The 16,384-nt window shown below is 35.8% G+C and overlaps 2 protein-coding genes across 2 annotated transcripts; both read right to left on the reverse strand.

Annotated features, from left to right (window-relative positions):
* Window positions 1–1,426: 1,426 nt before the first annotated feature.
* On the reverse strand, window positions 1,427–10,224 carry LOC307152059 (collagenase 3-like; the record flags this gene model as incomplete). Its single annotated transcript, XM_079860453.1, has 10 exons — window positions 1,427–1,565; window positions 1,638–1,741; window positions 1,823–1,982; window positions 2,209–2,339; window positions 3,409–3,538; window positions 3,604–3,783; window positions 3,928–4,056; window positions 5,572–5,720; window positions 5,795–6,036; window positions 10,174–10,224. The coding sequence occupies 10 exons, from the start codon at window positions 10,222–10,224 to the stop codon at window positions 1,438–1,440; spliced, it is 1,404 nt and encodes a 467-aa protein (XP_079716579.1). The 3' UTR covers window positions 1,427–1,437.
* A 2,292-nt stretch (window positions 10,225–12,516) lies between these two features.
* LOC307152919 (collagenase 3-like) lies at window positions 12,517–15,846 on the reverse strand. The gene is made up of 10 exons (XM_079861915.1): window positions 15,464–15,846; window positions 15,127–15,368; window positions 14,894–15,042; window positions 14,072–14,200; window positions 13,823–13,984; window positions 13,610–13,739; window positions 13,387–13,520; window positions 12,938–13,097; window positions 12,755–12,858; window positions 12,517–12,675 (listed from the first exon to the last, which is right to left on the reverse strand). Exons 1-10 carry the CDS (start codon window positions 15,566–15,568, stop codon window positions 12,575–12,577), a joined length of 1,416 nt encoding a protein of 471 aa, XP_079718041.1. The 5' UTR covers window positions 15,569–15,846; the 3' UTR covers window positions 12,517–12,574.
* Between the last annotated feature and the right edge of the window lie 538 nt (window positions 15,847–16,384).

Consider the following 16,384-nt stretch of genomic DNA (forward strand, 5'->3'; position numbering starts at 1 on the left):
TATCATGAAAGTGGTCCATACTCATGCAAATATATATTTCACCTTAAGCACATTTTACACTGTTTTATTATTATTATTTGTTGAGTGTCACCATTGTTGTGTTTCGTATGTCGAGTATTGAAGTCTGTTCATCATTAGGGGATGGAAAAAAATACTAGTGTTGCAAGATGATGTCACACCTATGATAAATCTCAGCAGCTGCTTGACTATTGTGAAGTATTCATGAATTTGTAATAAGATATTGGTAAATCTTTATGCTGAAATAATGTTAATAATAGTATATGACTTAAAATCAGCCAATTAGCTTATTTTCTATTCTAGCTTGTCATTGTTTTAACAAGTGTTTTCATTTGTCACACTTCTGACTTGGCTGGAACAGAAATTTGATTATGAATATATAAGGTCCAAGATCCCAAACAATTGGAACACTTATCAACATTATGGGGACTTCAAAACAATTTCAGTACTAGGCAATATCATTTCTTACAGGTTAAATGCATGGTTAAAGACAACTGTATAATGTGAATTCACAGTAAAACAAGAGCAGTAAATTACTGTGATGTCAGCATCATTTTGCTGTTGATTAACAGTAATTCGTAAGAAAATGACCCAGCATGCATTAATTCACTATAAATTTCTGACTACGATAATTTATTGTAAAATAATGTATATATATATATATATATACACACACGCACACACACACACACACACACACACACACACACACACACACACACACACACATATATATATATATACATATTCCACAAAGAAGGATCAAGAAAATGTTGTTTTTTTTTTTGTTTTTTTTTACATTTTTTAATAAACATGACAAGTCAAATGTTTAAAGTCTATAGCCAGAAGCAAGTTTTTTTTTTAAAGGCTTTAGTTTTACATTTCTACCTAAATACTGGGCACATTTACCGTATTTTCCAAACACATGGTAGTGACAAGAAACGTAGTCATCCTTTTCTCAGATGCTCATTCACTTTATCAATCGCAAAAAGTGCTGTGATTTGCTGATCTAGCCTTTTACAAAATGGTGTATTTATTGTTGGGTCTTTAGATGGTTTGATCTGTCAGCTTTTACCAAGTTTAATCATATACATTATAATGCATTGGTTTCACTCTATTATCTGGGTCGGAAAGGCTCTGAGTTAATGTTAAAAGTATTTCCCTGCCAAAAACAATTCTTGCTTCTAAAATGAACATGCTCTTCAATTTAATTAGTCACTTTAGCTTATTTGAAAATAATCAACAACCTTAAACATTATTATATAAATAATACACATTCTTTTAAAAGGTTAACAAGAGTAAAATAGAAGTCCAGTGACAATTTTGACCAGAAGATTGCAGAAATACAATGAACAATTCATTAATTTGAACTGTTTCCTATGCAAATGCATTTAAGTAAGTACTGTAGTTACGCTCCATTCATTTCTTGTTTCGGGGGCGACTCGACTCACAGGACAGGAAGTTACTGTTCTTCAGCACACGGAGGAGCTTCCTGCTGCTGCTGCTGAACTCATACACCTTTGTCCCACTGAAGAGATAAATGTAATCTGGAAGAAAAGAAGTCAGTGAGTCTTTTGTATTGTTACAGATCTGTAGAAAAGGAAGTTAGAAACACCTACCGTCGATCAGATGGGCTCCTGTAACTTCTCCAGTCAGTGCTGGAAATCCATCAGCCAGTCGTTTGGGATTTCCTTTGTCCATCTTCTTCAACATCTCATTATAGCTACCAAAAAAAAGGGAAAGTCTTATGTCTTTTCGGAGCAAATCTTAAGGGCTTTTGTTCATGATACGGCACTTGACCCACCTATAGTAATATATGTCAAAGAAGAGCAGTGTTTTTCCTGAGTTTTTGTCGTGGACGGCAGCACTAACTTTTGTCACAGATGGTGGCAGACCAAAGCTGCTGAGAGGCTTGGGATAGTCCGGCTCAACAACGCTGCTTTTAAAAGCCCAGACTTGTTTACCTATAAATAAATACAGGCCATAAGTTTGTTTTTTTGTTTTATTTCTGAGGATTTTACAGGGATTGTAAATTGGAAGAAAGTGCAACACCCACTCTTGAAGCAATCCAACTTAATTGATTAAAACCGTGTGATATTTCGGCCATTGTCAAGGCCTTCATCAGACATGATTTAACAGAGATTAAGTGTGACTGTGGTTTCAGCATTCCCAGATTGATTGAGAAAATACCTTTGAATAGGAAAAGTAGTTTTTCCACTGGGTCCTCGTAAGCAGCTTGTATGTTATCCGGGGCGTTGGGCCACAAATTACTGATTAGATGTTGCGTCACACTTCCGCTCGGAGAACTACGCCAGACAAAGCTGCACAGAGGCACATGAAGTCATTTCATTTAAGTATTTTATGTATATATATACTGTACAGTGCCCTCCACTAATATCGGCGCCCTTGGTAAATATGAGCAAAGGCGCCTGTGAAAATAAATCTGCATTGTTTTGTTTCTCCTTTTGATCTTTCATTAAAAAGAATTACTAAATTCTAACCTTTCATTGAAGTAAAACAGTTGAAAGTGGGGGGAAACTTACATTATGAAATAAATGTTTTTCTCCAATGCATGTTGGCCACAATTATTGGCACCCCTAGAAATAAAAAAAAGAGCTTTTCGGCAGCAGACCCCAGATGGGTTTAGTGCAAACAGGGATAAAAGGTTCCCCATGCCCATGGTTAAATATACTGCTAGATCTTTAATGTTGGGGGCCTATTTTTTTGCTGGAGGTCCTGGACATCTTGTTTAGATTTATGGTATCATGGATTCTAGCAAATGCCAACAGATTAAAAAAATAAAACCTGACAGCATCTGCTAAATTTTTTATAATGGACCATAGTTGGATCTTCCATCAAGACAACGATCCAAAACAAACATCAAAATCAACACAAAAATGTGTCGCTGAGCACAAAATGAAGCTTCTGTCATGACCGTCCCATTTCCCTGACCTGAACCCTATAGAAAATGAGTGGAGTGAACTGAAGAGAAGAAGCACCAACATGGAGCTGGGAATCTGAAGGATCTGGAGAGATTCTGTATGAGGAATGATCTCTGATCTCTTGTCAGGTGTTCTCCAAACTCATCAGGCATAATAAGATAAGTTGCTGCTAAGATCATGGCAAAATTATGTTGCAATAATTGGCTAGCAATAATTGTGGTAAACATGAACTAGAGAAAAACATTTATTTCATAATGTGAGTTTCCCCCCACATTCAATTGTTTTACTTCAATGAAAGGTTGGAATTTTTTTTTTTTTTTATAAAAGATCAAAGGGATAAACAATGCAGATATATTTTCATAGCCACCTTTGCTCATATTTACCAAGGGTGCCGATATTAGTGGAGGGCACTATATAAACAGGATTTTAATTTGTTTTTGTGCATTACCTGTCCTTGAAGAACATTGTTTCTCCCCTAAAAGTTGTAACAGCATCAAAGATCAGGTTAGGGTCACAAGCATTAGGAGCCGTTGGTAATTTTGGAACAGGTTGGTTGGGGGTTCCGTCTCTGTTTGGGCCTGAAGGAAATACCACATAGTAAACAAACGACTGAATATGTTTGACACAAACATTATAGATGTACTCTTGAAGATCTTATTACCATAGAGCGACTGAATCCCTCTGATGTCATCAGAGGGCAGAGAGAAACGACCCGGATCCCTGAAGTTGTATGTGGGAAACATCAGAGCGCCAGGAACGTTGGAATGTGCAAGACCCAGAGAGTGACCAAATTCATGGGCAGCAACCAAGAACAGAACATAACCTGCAGAGAATTTAAGTAGAACAGATTAGGTACAAGTTAAAAACACATTTAAACAAATCTAAGGGGTGCCAAGGTAATGAAGTCATTGCACTTTTTCAATCACTAAAATCAAAGAAAAAAAATCTAAAAACTAGCAAAACTTACCTCTTGATGAGCGGAAGCTGAAAAAATCATCATCATCGAAATGTGCATCTCCACCAAGTCCAGATGAGGGAGCGAAAGCATGAGCCAAAACGCCTTGTGGTCCATCAAATGGAAAATCATCACCATGATCTGTAGGAAAGAGTTTGGCTTTAAATTGAATTTTTAATATATTTAGATTTTAGAAATCAAAGGAACCTGGGCTTTATTTTGAAAAACGATTCATTCGTTTTCTTACGACTTTTAAAATCTTGAATCGTTTATGTTGGCCAATAATCGATCACGTTTTTTTGTTTCATATTTGTTTCATTGAAACATTTTCCAGATTTCCAAAATAAAAATGAAAATACCTTAATTAAATGGAAACTTCACCATTATTTAAATATTATATATTTTGTTAGTATCAATGGTGAGCACAAGGTATGATTTTGGTTTTCTATATTTGCATACATGGCTTTCAGGTAAAATAAAAGGTTACTGTATATAAATCAGGTTATATTAGTTTTGATATTGTTACTTTTATTGCAATAAACAGTCCAAAATAGTTTGTCTAGTTTATACATTATGGCAAATAAGTATAGAATTCTATAAACTGAATTGTGCATAGAATCGAATTGAACTGTTCTGAATTTGCAAAATTCTCTTTTGAATTTAATCAGAAACCCAGTGAATTGAACTGCCCAAAGATTCACAGCCCTAGTGCTACATCCACACTTATGGAAATAAATACAACACAAATATTTTCATGATTTGTTATCACAGCTTTTTTTCTTTTGTCAAATCAACCTATTAATAATTATTAATAAGTGATATTTATTAGATAAGATAATTAAAGTGGTTCAGATAACATAATATTTTGTGTTTCTGTTGAATAAACCAATCTCCTACATTGTATTAACTCAATTTTTTTTATTTCACTGAACTAAAAAATTTTAATGCAACCAGGTAACTTACTTTTTTTAAGTTAAACCAACAATCATTTTTACAGTGAACCAGCTGGAGTGCCCTTGATTTCCACCAGAGGGCACTCTTTCTGTCTTTATGGACTACTTTTCCCAGAACCCTTTGTCCGGATTCATCATGCCTGATTGTTTTTAGCTGTTGCTCATTATCTTGTTAAGCCCAGCCTATATAAACTCTGAGTATCTCAAGCTTAGAGAAGTCTTGTTTAGTGTCACACTGCATTTCTGAGCGTTATCCTGGATATCCCTGTGTCTTGTTTTCCTGGATATCCCTGTGTCTTGTTTTCCTGGATATCCCTGTGTCTTGTTTTCCTGGATATCCCTGTGTCTTGTTTTCCTGGATATCCCTGTGTCTTGTTTCTTGTTTTATGTTTAGACTGTTTGCCTGTGGTTTTGACCTTATGCCTGTTTTATGGATTACCCTCAATAAAGCTGCGTTTGGATCTTCAACCTAAAGTCTCAGAACAGTTCATGACAACTTGCTGCCATAATTATTTTATTGATCATTGTTCATATAATGTTAATTTTTAATAAACAAAGTTTCATATATTAGTATTCCAACAGTAATTTAGAATCCTCAAGTTATTCATAAAATATCACCAAGTTTAAAAGAATTCATCAAAATGAGAAGCACATGGTTAATAAACAAAATATAAACATACATAAATGGATAGAGGAAACATACTTTTTGTGGCAAAGGAGATCATGATGTCAGCTGTGCCTCTGTAGATACGGGTGAATCTCAGAGGAGTGACGTCTGCCCACACTTGCAGGGCTCTTTTGATGGAATCATCCACCTCTGCTTCTGACATGTCAGGAGTGTAGTTCACAATCCTGAGGAAAAGGACCACAGTCAGTTTCTGCTTCTCTTTTTTCTGTGACACCAAGAGAACTGATATTATACACACTTGTATGTGAGCTTGTTGGTCTGCCATTTGGGTCTGCCTTCAAACGTAGAGTACGCAGCAACATCTGGAACTCCACAGCGGGGCTTCTTCATCACCTCCAGTGTTTCTTTGGTCAACGTTCCAGTGACCTTAAGCCTAAAAAACTTCTGCATCTCTTTCAATTTCTCAGACAGTAGATGCAGCTTTGAGCCAGAAAGATTAGGACTATTATAATCCAGTTTGTAGAAGCTCTTCAGGTACTTCTAAAGAAAACAAAAACAGAATCATTGGAAGAATTAGGCCTATGATCGAAGACAAAACAAATATATATATATATATATATATATATATATATATATATATATATATATATATATATATATATATATATATATATATATATATATATATATATTATATACACACACACATATAAACCCCAAACCTCTGCAATTTCATAATCATCAACGGGCTGTGCACTCGGTGCTGCGTGAATAACAAGCACCAAGCTTGCAAGAAAACCCAGCTGGCGGTGAATCCTCCTCATGTTGTGAGTTGCTTCTTACGATCTTGAGCTTCTCTTCTGATTGGAAGCGTCTGATGGAGGCTTATATACTCTTAAAGCTGTGAGGTGTTCAGCAACGGGTCAAATTATCAGCCACAAACTTCTGTGAGTAACCCATCAAACTGACAGACTGACAATAATAACAGGATTTTCAACTTTCCTGACACAGCCTTTTCCTCCTCGCCCAGATATTTGTATTATTTCTTTTCCTCATGGCTTTATTTAACTGCAACATTTCTAAGCATTTCTATGTATTATAAACAAAAACAAGGGCAACATGGTAATAACATTTGGTTACATTTATTTTTTTTAATGCTTTACAAGCTTTACTGGACTGCTATTCAACTTAAATTAACTAAATAATATCAATACATTAACAATTTGTTTGTACAAGAGTTTGTTTGTACTAATTGCAATTTGCTTCATTTCAGAACAAAATAAATCAATTAGAAATCCCCAATTTTGAGAAGTAAGCTTGGCATGTATGTGAAGAGAGAGCTATGTGAAAGATCTGCAGGTAATGGCAATCATTGTCACTCTTTATTGTCAGATGAATGAGTAACATTTTATAATGAATACACAAATAATAACTGTGGCTTTCTACCAATAATGCATAAGTACTATAATACTATAATGAAAGTGGTCCATATGACTTGTGCAGAATATTTCAATTCTTATGAAGACTTATGATAGTTCTGTGTTGGGAACAGACTTAAATTTATGCCAATCACTAAACAAGCGGGACGCCAACTGTGAAGAATTGCAGAAACATATCTTCAGAAGTTAACTTAACACTTTCCCTGACAGGTATAGTTCAGCCAAAAATAAAAATTCTGTCATTATTTACTCACCCTCAAGTTGTTCCAAACCCGTATGAATTTCTTTCATATGTTGAGCACAAAAGAAGATATTTCCAAGAGTGCTGGTAACCAAACAGTTAACAGTAGCCATTTACTGCCATAGCATTTCTTTTCATACTATGGAACAGAGTTTTAATTTTTGGCTGAACAATCCAAATAACAGGTCTGTATCACTTTTACATTTTATACACAATGGGTCTATGGTGGGAGCATGTGAACTCTTTTTTTTAAATCATTATTTAACCCTTATGGGTAACCAAACAGTTGATGGGGCCCCATTGAATTCCATAATATGGGGTAAAAATACCATGGAAGTCAATGGGGCCAATGTTTGGTTACAGACATTCTTCACAATATCTTTTTTTTTGTGTTCAGCAGAAGAAATAAATTCATACAGGTTTAGAACACCCTGAGGGTGAGTAAATGATGACAGAATTTTCATATTTGGGTGGACTTTCCCTTTAAGAATGAATTCTTATTTACAAAAACAGCCTGGCAGGAGAATAAAAATCTCTTGGAAAGTTATGGGTGGTGGAAATAGAACATGGAATAGGTGGAGGCTCAAATGAGTCAGTAAGACACCAAAGTGGAGATTCTGGATTTGAGTGACATAGAAATAGGAAGAATGTTGCAGGAAACAATATAAATTCCTGGGGGGGTTATGGGGGGTGCTGGATGGCAGAGGCAGGCTAAATACACATTAATTGCGACAGATATTAACATAAATAAATACATAATATTCTATATAAAATGTTCAATAAAAATCTTTATTTCTTTTTATCGATTGCAAAAATGAACACTTTTTTTCTGATTAATCACGATTAATCGCCATTTAAAAAACTTACGTTTTTAATATATTTTGTAATGTAATAATTTCACAGTTAATCTCCAAATTAATGTAGAAACAACATAAAGACAGTATATTTAAAATTTTTGTCTAACGGGTAGGAAATATACAGAAATTGAATAAAGTTATCAAACAGTTTGCACTGCATACATTTTAAATTAGCCTATATATAGATTAATCCTTATTAAAGTTACAAAAGTTCTTTAGTCAAGAGCAGTGAGTGATTTTCTCTGTTACGTTTGTTTTTTGATTAACTTTACTGACAGAAAGCTTTATTGGCTGCTGTCCCTTTAAAACCACCCGCTGCTGACAGACACTGATCTCACACGCATCTCATTCTCTCACAATTCTTTGCCTTCATTTAAGACTTATTACTAATTTAATTTATTTACTAATTTATTATTTACTAATTTAAGACTGCTCAGTCTGCTCTTGCGAGGATACTGTTCAAAACTAATATTTTGGCATAATTGCGCGTGTTAGTGTTCGGTCAACTTCAAGCCGAAAGAGAACTCGATCAATTTGTCTTGGCTTGAATGGTTTAAAATCATTTGTATGAATAAAAGCATTTCATATAATGTAACGCCAGCCAAAGGATGACAGGAAAAACGGATGCTGCGTTAATTGCGTTAAAGGGGTCATATAATGCCATTTTTGTACAAGCTAATATGATTCTTTAGGGTCTAAATTAAAAGTTTGTAATATACTTTAATTAAAAATTCTCATTAGTATTGTAAGAAAACACTAATTTTACCTGGCCAAAAACAGCTCTGTTTTCAGCACGCAGTTTAAGTGCATGTGTCTTTAAATGATAATGAGCTTTGCTCATCCCGCCCCTCTGTTCTGTGCGTACACCGTTTTTAATAATAACACAATAACCATAACGCGTTGTTCATTATAAACGTGGGATTATGAATTATATTGAGAATGTTGTACATAGAAAACATGCCGTAATGTACGCTGAGTGTAAAAACTTAGCTGCATTCATCGTGAAGCGTGCAGCAAGCGATTTGCAAAGATTAATATAAATATTAATATAAAGGTTAATAAAACGTTACACTCACTTCTTCTGGAGGTGCAGCAGGAACACGAATAGTTGGTAGATCCTTTTTTCAGGAGCAGCTTCTTAGCAAAACCAGCTTTATACTAGCCTGGCAAGCCAGACCTACATCAAGATGTTAGGTCTGGCAACTCACCATAGACACGGCTCAATCCGAGGGGCGGGATAAACGGCTGTCTTTCAAATTCACTCTGCACACAATAGGACAGCGCTTCAACCAACCAGAGCGTTTTCCCAACAGCGGAGCTAACGTTAGTTGATAGATTCAACTTTTGAATCTGGCCGCCAAAACTACGAACACATCTTCCTTTTTTAAGAATGACTTAAGTGCCGTTCTTTGCTCTTTTCTCAAAGAAAAGCTTAACTCCAAGTCCTCCAGAGTCGCGGCCAAAGCCGATTCGAAAGACTCTATAAACGATGTGATTGGCCTGACCCAATTTAGGTTTTTACAGCTCCGAAAGTCAACGGAGAGTTGCTAGACTAACGTTACCCTGGCTGCAAAATAAATTTTGCTGCTGCTAGGCTAGCTTTATACTGACCCTCGTTTGTAAAGCAGTCTGGTGTGTGAAATGATTCGCGCAAACATGAAAGCATTGACGTTGATCGTGGGGAATATTCCCTTCGAAAACAAACTCAGCCACTGTGTCTTCAGCAGTTCGGATTTAGGAACATCAAAATGACTGCTGTGTTCCTTATTACACCCAAGAACAGAACACCACAATCGCTTAGACGCCATTCTGCTCATAGACAGTGCTCCAGCGTATCTATCAACAATGGCCGCGCCGGTCCGCGCGGCTATGATTGACAGCTTGCGAGCGAGCGAGGGTGGGTCTGTGTTGAAACGCTGCTGTCAATCAACAATCGTGGGAGGGGCGCCGATTTTGTGACGTCACAAAATCGAACGGCTTGATTTGAGACAGGGGAAAACATATAAGAAGATTTAAAAAAAAACACTGGATGGATTTTTATCATTTATGATGGTTGTGTACAGGCACTGCCAACACACATTTCAGTACAATCAACTTGTAAAAGTGCATGTACCATTATATGACCCCTTTAAATATTTACCACTGAGTCTTCTCCTCCCATTTCTACCAGTGCTTGTTCAACTTCCCGCATCCTACCGCAGATATCAACAGCGCAACAGGGTTGTAGGTTGCCAGGTTGAGCTCACAAATAGGTTGAAATTTGTATGTGTTGATTGTGTGAGTAGGGTGCGTTTCATACAAGATCTGGCAACTGGACAACCTTGGAATAATATATTAATGTGATTATTCATATAACGAGGTTTGGGCCATACAAATTACGGGAGTTTCACGTAAGAAATAACAAAACTGGAGGGGGCGGGAGATGGGTGTGAAATACGGGAGACTCCCGGGGAAAACGGGAGTGTTGACAGGTATGATCAGGACATAATAAAAAATAATCTGGTCCTTAACAGGTTTTAAAATTAGGTAAATACAGCCTCAGATGAACAACAACACATGACATATTACACTGTGTCATTATTTATTTAACAAAAACTAGGCCAAAAGAGAAAAGCCATGGGTGACAAACTAAGTACACCCTTATTGCTTCCATAGGAATTAAGAGGAAAAGGAGCAGTCAGGCGCAGCTAATCAAATGCATTTGATTAATTGATCATCAGCAAACGTGACCAACTCTTTAAAAGCAGAAGTTTTGGCAGTTTGCTGGTCTGGAGCCTTTAGGTGTGTGTTAACACAATGCCAAGGAGGAAAGACATCAGCAATAATCTTAGAGAAGCAATAGTTGCTGCCATCAATCTGGTAAGAGTTATAAGCCCATTTCCAAACAATTTGAAGTCCATTATTCTACAGTAAGGAAGATTATTCACAACTGGAAAACATTTAAGACAGTTTCCAATCTTCCCAGGAGTGGACATCCCAGAAAATTCACCCCAAGGTCAGACTGCGTAATGCTAAGAGAAATCACAAAACAACCAAGAATTACACCTCAGACTCTGCAGGACTCAGTTAACATGCTGAATGTTTAAGTTCATGGCAATACAATTTGAAAAAGACTGGACAAGAATGGCATGCTTGGAAAGGTTCTCTCTAAAAAGAACATGGCACCCCAGCTTAGCTTTGCAAAGTTGCATCTGAACAAACCACAAAACCTCTGGAACAATGTCCTTTGGACAGACTAGACCAAAGTAGAGATGTTTGGCCGTAATACACAGCGCCAAGTTATGCGAAAAAACGCAGCATATCAGCACAAACACATCATACCAACTGTCCATCATTCTGATGGAGGATTGATAATTTTTGGCTTGTTTTGCAGCCACAGGACCTGGGCACCTTGCAGTCATTGAGTCGACCATGAACTCATCTGTAAACCAAAGTATTCTAGAATTAAATGTGAGGCCATCTGTCTAACTTCTAAATCTTGGCCGAAATTGGGTCATCAACTGTTTGGTAACCACCATTCTTCAAAATATCTTCTTTTGTGATCAACAGAAGAAAGAAACTCATACAGGTTTGGAACAACTTGAGGGTGAGTAAATTTTCTGTTTTGGGTGAACTATCCCTTTTAAGAGAACTGTGCATAAACAATTGCCTGCAAACCTCAATGAACTGAAGCAACGCTGTAAAGAATAGCGGGACACAGTTACTCCAGAACAATGCGAGAGACTGATACTGTCATACAGAAAACGATTCCTTCAACTTATTGATGCTAAAAGTGTCTCTACAAGCAATTGAATCATAGGGTGTTAGTTTATCACCCATGGCATTTCCATTTTAGCCTAGCTAAATAATGACATGTGTAAAATGTCACGTGTTGTTGTATTTACCTAATTTTTAAGACCTGCTAACAACCAGTTTTTATTATGTTCTGATACGTAAAATCATAAAATTCTAAAGGGTGTCCTTTCTTTTTCACATGACTGTATATATGTTTGTGTGTGTGGAACATTATTACAAATATTAGATGTTATAATTACGTATTTAAGAGATGAAAATCAGCTGATTTAGATATGTTTTGTCATTTAACATCTATTAAGATGATCACAAATCAAATAAATAAAAAATGTTTAAACCAAATTTTGTTTGTTCCGTCATTTCCGTAAATTTTCACACTGTAGATCATTTTTAATTAGATAACCGATCCTGTGTTTCAGTCTCCCATACTTTACACTCCCACATTTGATGTCAGGCAAGATTAATAAACAGGCAAATATTAATAAATAAAACAAGATTTGAAATGAAACTGCTCAAATCTTTATTTTGAAATTGCAAAACACAAGATTAACTTGTTGGACATACACTCTTTTAAACAATACTAGACAAATATTATATATATATAAAAAAATATATTTTTATCTAGTAAATTATTTAGTAAAATGTTAAAAGTGGATAATTTACTCAATCATTTTCTTTAAAATACTGATGGTTCAGACTTCCCTTCAGACAGGCTGATGAGCTTTGAAGAAAAACTCAACATTAACTGATTAACATGGCAGGAAATAATTGTTGTTCAGAACACGTAACAGCTTCTTGTTGTAGGAGCCAAACTCGAGCATCTTTGATCCACTGAAGAGATAGTTGAACCCTAAAAATTACCATAAAAGACAGAGTTAGATGGGATTTTATTTGAGATTCCCTCTTGTTACATTTTGTAAAACCCTTACCTTTGTTCTGGAAGGCTGCGGTCACCTTCCCTGTCATTCCAGGGAAAACAACTTCCACCGGTTTAGGATAACCTTTCTCCATTTTGCGTGTTTGCTCATCATAACTGCACAAAATAAATTCTCGTTACTTGAAGATTCTTGAAAAAGACAAGCAGACTAACTCGATCAGACTGATTTACTGACCTATAAACCTGGCTGTCAACGAAAAACAGGATTTTGTAGCTGGTCTCATCGTAGAGGACTGCGTCGATTTTCGTCACTTTTTTGGGCAAATTGAACATGCTGAGACTCTTGGGATATCCCTGTGCCATATCATAGCCATAGAGAGCCCAGACCCTCTCACCTGAGGTGTGACAACATTTTCAAATTATATTTCATTTCTCATATGACATCTTCATTCTAAAAAATAAAGGTTCTTTATTGGCATCTATAGTTCCATGAAGAACTCTCAAGAAACCTTTCCAATAGACAAAAGGTTCTTTATAGTGGTTCTTTTATAGTAATTCTTTAGATTTAGTGAAAAGTTCTTTGGGGAATCCAAAATTATTCTTCTATGGCATCGCTGTGAAAACCCCCACTTGGAATCTTTATTTTTAAGAGTGTTTCGTTTTTTTATATTCATTTGGTTTTACCTTTGATAAGAAAGACTTTGTCCTGCAATGGACTCTCGAATGCTGCATCGATATGTTCTGGGATCTCAGGCCAAAAGCTTTTAATGAGATGTAGTTCAGCGGTTGTGCTCAGGGAATAGCTGCGCCAGAAGAAGCTGTGAATAAAGCCAGACACCAGCAGGTCAGATCCGGCTCGTCAAAAGTATCATAAGCTCAGAAAGAAAGCATTTCTGTCTCCGTTTACCTGCCCTTGAAGAAGATAATCTCTCCACGGAACATGGTGACAGCGTCCAGGACCAGTTTGGGATCGCATGCGTTTGGGGTAACTCCTGGTGTGGGATTTGGATCATCAGGGTTGATATTAGGGTTTCGGCCTGTTCAATAAAAATGTCAAATCATTAGATACGTCACTTTCAGGGTCTTTTCATCACCAGTATATGTATTTGTAATATCTTACCATAAAGAGACTGGATTCCATTGACATCGTCTTGAGGGAGGGAGAAGGTATCCATGTCTCTGAAAACGTAGGTGGGATACATCAGTGCACCCGGATCCTGGGAATGTTCAAGCCCTAGAGAGTGTCCGAACTCATGGGCAGCAACCAGGAACAAATTGTAGCCTGAGGGATAAGTGGGAATGTGAATACAGCTGGTCTTTATTTTGTGCATTGGTAAAAAACTGGAGACTTTTCCAAATGAAGCCTAACCTTGAGGAGATCTGAACATGAACGTCTCGTCATCGTCAAAATGGGCATCACCACCGATGCCCTCGAATGGAGGGAAGGCGTGAGCCAGAAAGCCATTCGGTCCATCAAAGGGGTAACCATCCCGATGATCTGGAAAGAAGAGGAGATTTGTTTAAAAACCGAGCTTAAAAATTCATGTAAAAAATGATAAAGCTGATAAAACTTATTACGGTAAATGTATATATGATATATACACATAAATAAATAAAAATATTCTACTGTGGATATATATATATATATATATATATATATATATATATATATATATATATATATATAAAACTGAAATAAAAATATATACAATTATTGTTCATTATTGTCACATTTCCTTATTTTCCTTATGTTTCAGTATAAAAAATATGTAAAATATCTATATTGCAAAAAAAATTGTATAATTTTAAATTGACTTTAAATATAATTTAAATATAAATCTAAATTTACTAATTAACTTTTTCACTTGCTTTTTAACTGTTTTATATTCAAAAGAAGTGAACAAACAATGCAATTAGACAAAATCTTACACTAAAAACACATTCGTTGAAAACAAGTCTTAATATAGTGTAAAATAGTATGAATCTTGCTTCAAGGATTTTTAGATATTTTAACTGGAAAATAAGACAAAAATACTCAGTGGTAGAGTCTCACAAAAACATACTATAACTCTATCATTTTTCAAAGTAACAGAAAATAAGAGATTTCAGATAAGTGACAGTAAAATGTGTATACAACTGTACATCTTCATTTATTCCATTATTTTTAGGCGTGTTTGCTAAAAAAACTGACCTCCAACAACAAAGGAGATCATGATGTCAGCTGTGCCGCTGTAGATACGGGTGAATGTCAGAGGAGTGACGTCTGCCCACAATTTCAGGGCTCTTTTGATGGAATCATCCACCTCTGCTTCTGACATGTCAGGGGTGTAGTTCTCAATCCTGTGGGAAAAAAGACAGCAAAATAAATGTTACAAGTCCTTTTTAAACGGGCTTGTCTTAAACAAGTCTGTTGGCAGGTCTTACCTGTAGGTCAGATCATGTTTTTTCCACTTGTAGTCCCCTGCAAAAGTGGAGTACGCCGCAACATCTGGAACCCCGCAGCGTGGCTTCTTCATCACTTTCATCGTCTCTTCATCCAGCTTCCCTGTTACTGAGAGTTTAAAAAACTGCTGCATCTCTTTCAACCTCAGACTCATGGCATTGCCGCGTCTTTCAATACCAGAAGAGGTCTGCTTTGGCAGGCCATACAATCTAGTCAGGTAATTCTGAGAAAAGAAAAAAAAAGAAGAAAAGTTAGTTTGCACACTGTATCAAATAGATAAGCTAAGCAAGTTAACAGTACTTTTAGTGTGCAAATTACCTCAGCAATACTCTCTCTGTCTTCATCAGCAGGTGGAGCTATTGGGTTGGTGTAACCAGAAACCACCAAAGCGATGAGAACGCACAGCTTGAAGTAGCTCTTCATTTTGCTTCTTCTTCAAGAAACTGATGCGATCTGTGCTTTTCTCCCCTCTTAAATACACAACAGACGGACTGATTGTGCAATATGAGATTGAGTCACATGTCGCACCTTCCGCCACAGGAAAGGAAATCAGGGAATGACATACCCCCAAACAGACGTTTTTTGCAATACATCTTCCTTAACACTGAAATCATTTAGACTATAAAGAAAATATTTCAATGCCTTTAATTAAATCTCATTGTGTCATTTATATAAAAAACATTTATACTAAGAGTAATCAACTCTTGAACAACCCACGGACCCCTGATATATTACTGCATTTCGCAGCTGATAATAAAAATAATATGTGTAATATGCGAGCCGATAATAATAATAATCACATTTTCTTATGTTTAAGTTTAAAAAATATATGAGAATATAAAAATGCTAGATACATATTTTTTTTGCCAGAAACACTGTATAACTTATAATAATGGCATTAATAATCATTGTGCAATTTTTTTTGTGATTTATATGTTTTACATGGTTTTATTTTATTATTTCATACTCTATGGAAGTAACTATATCTAATATTGATATATGAGGTTATTTGAATTTATACAGACTTTTTTGTAATTTCTGTTGTTTATTAAATGTTTTATGTAACAATCCACACCCCCTGCCTGGACTCCAAATCTACCCTGGATATACAATATTGATTTGCAAAGTCTATACAAAGTATTATCTTCATTAATTCTAAGAATTTGCAATTTCATAAAACTTAGAGAAACTAAAAAAAAGACTGTAAATATATTTTGACACGATTGTGTAGCAATGGTT

Source organism: Squalius cephalus (assembly GCF_949319135.1).
Source record: "Squalius cephalus genome assembly, chromosome: 24".
In the NCBI taxonomy this organism is placed as follows: Eukaryota; Metazoa; Chordata; class Actinopteri; order Cypriniformes; family Leuciscidae; genus Squalius; species Squalius cephalus.

Coding starts and splice junctions, on each gene's coding strand:
- LOC307152919 (XM_079861915.1), bottom strand. CDS start 15,568: ATGAAGAGCTACTTCAAGCTGTGCGTTCTCATCGCTTTGGTGGTTTCT. Junction 12,859..12,937: donor GTTGACAGCCAGGTTTATAG/GTCAGTAAATCA, acceptor TATTTTGTGCAG/TTATGATGAGCAAACACGCA. Junction 12,676..12,754: donor CGCAGCCTTCCAGAACAAAG/GTAAGGGTTTTA, acceptor GGTAATTTTTAG/GGTTCAACTATCTCTTCAGT.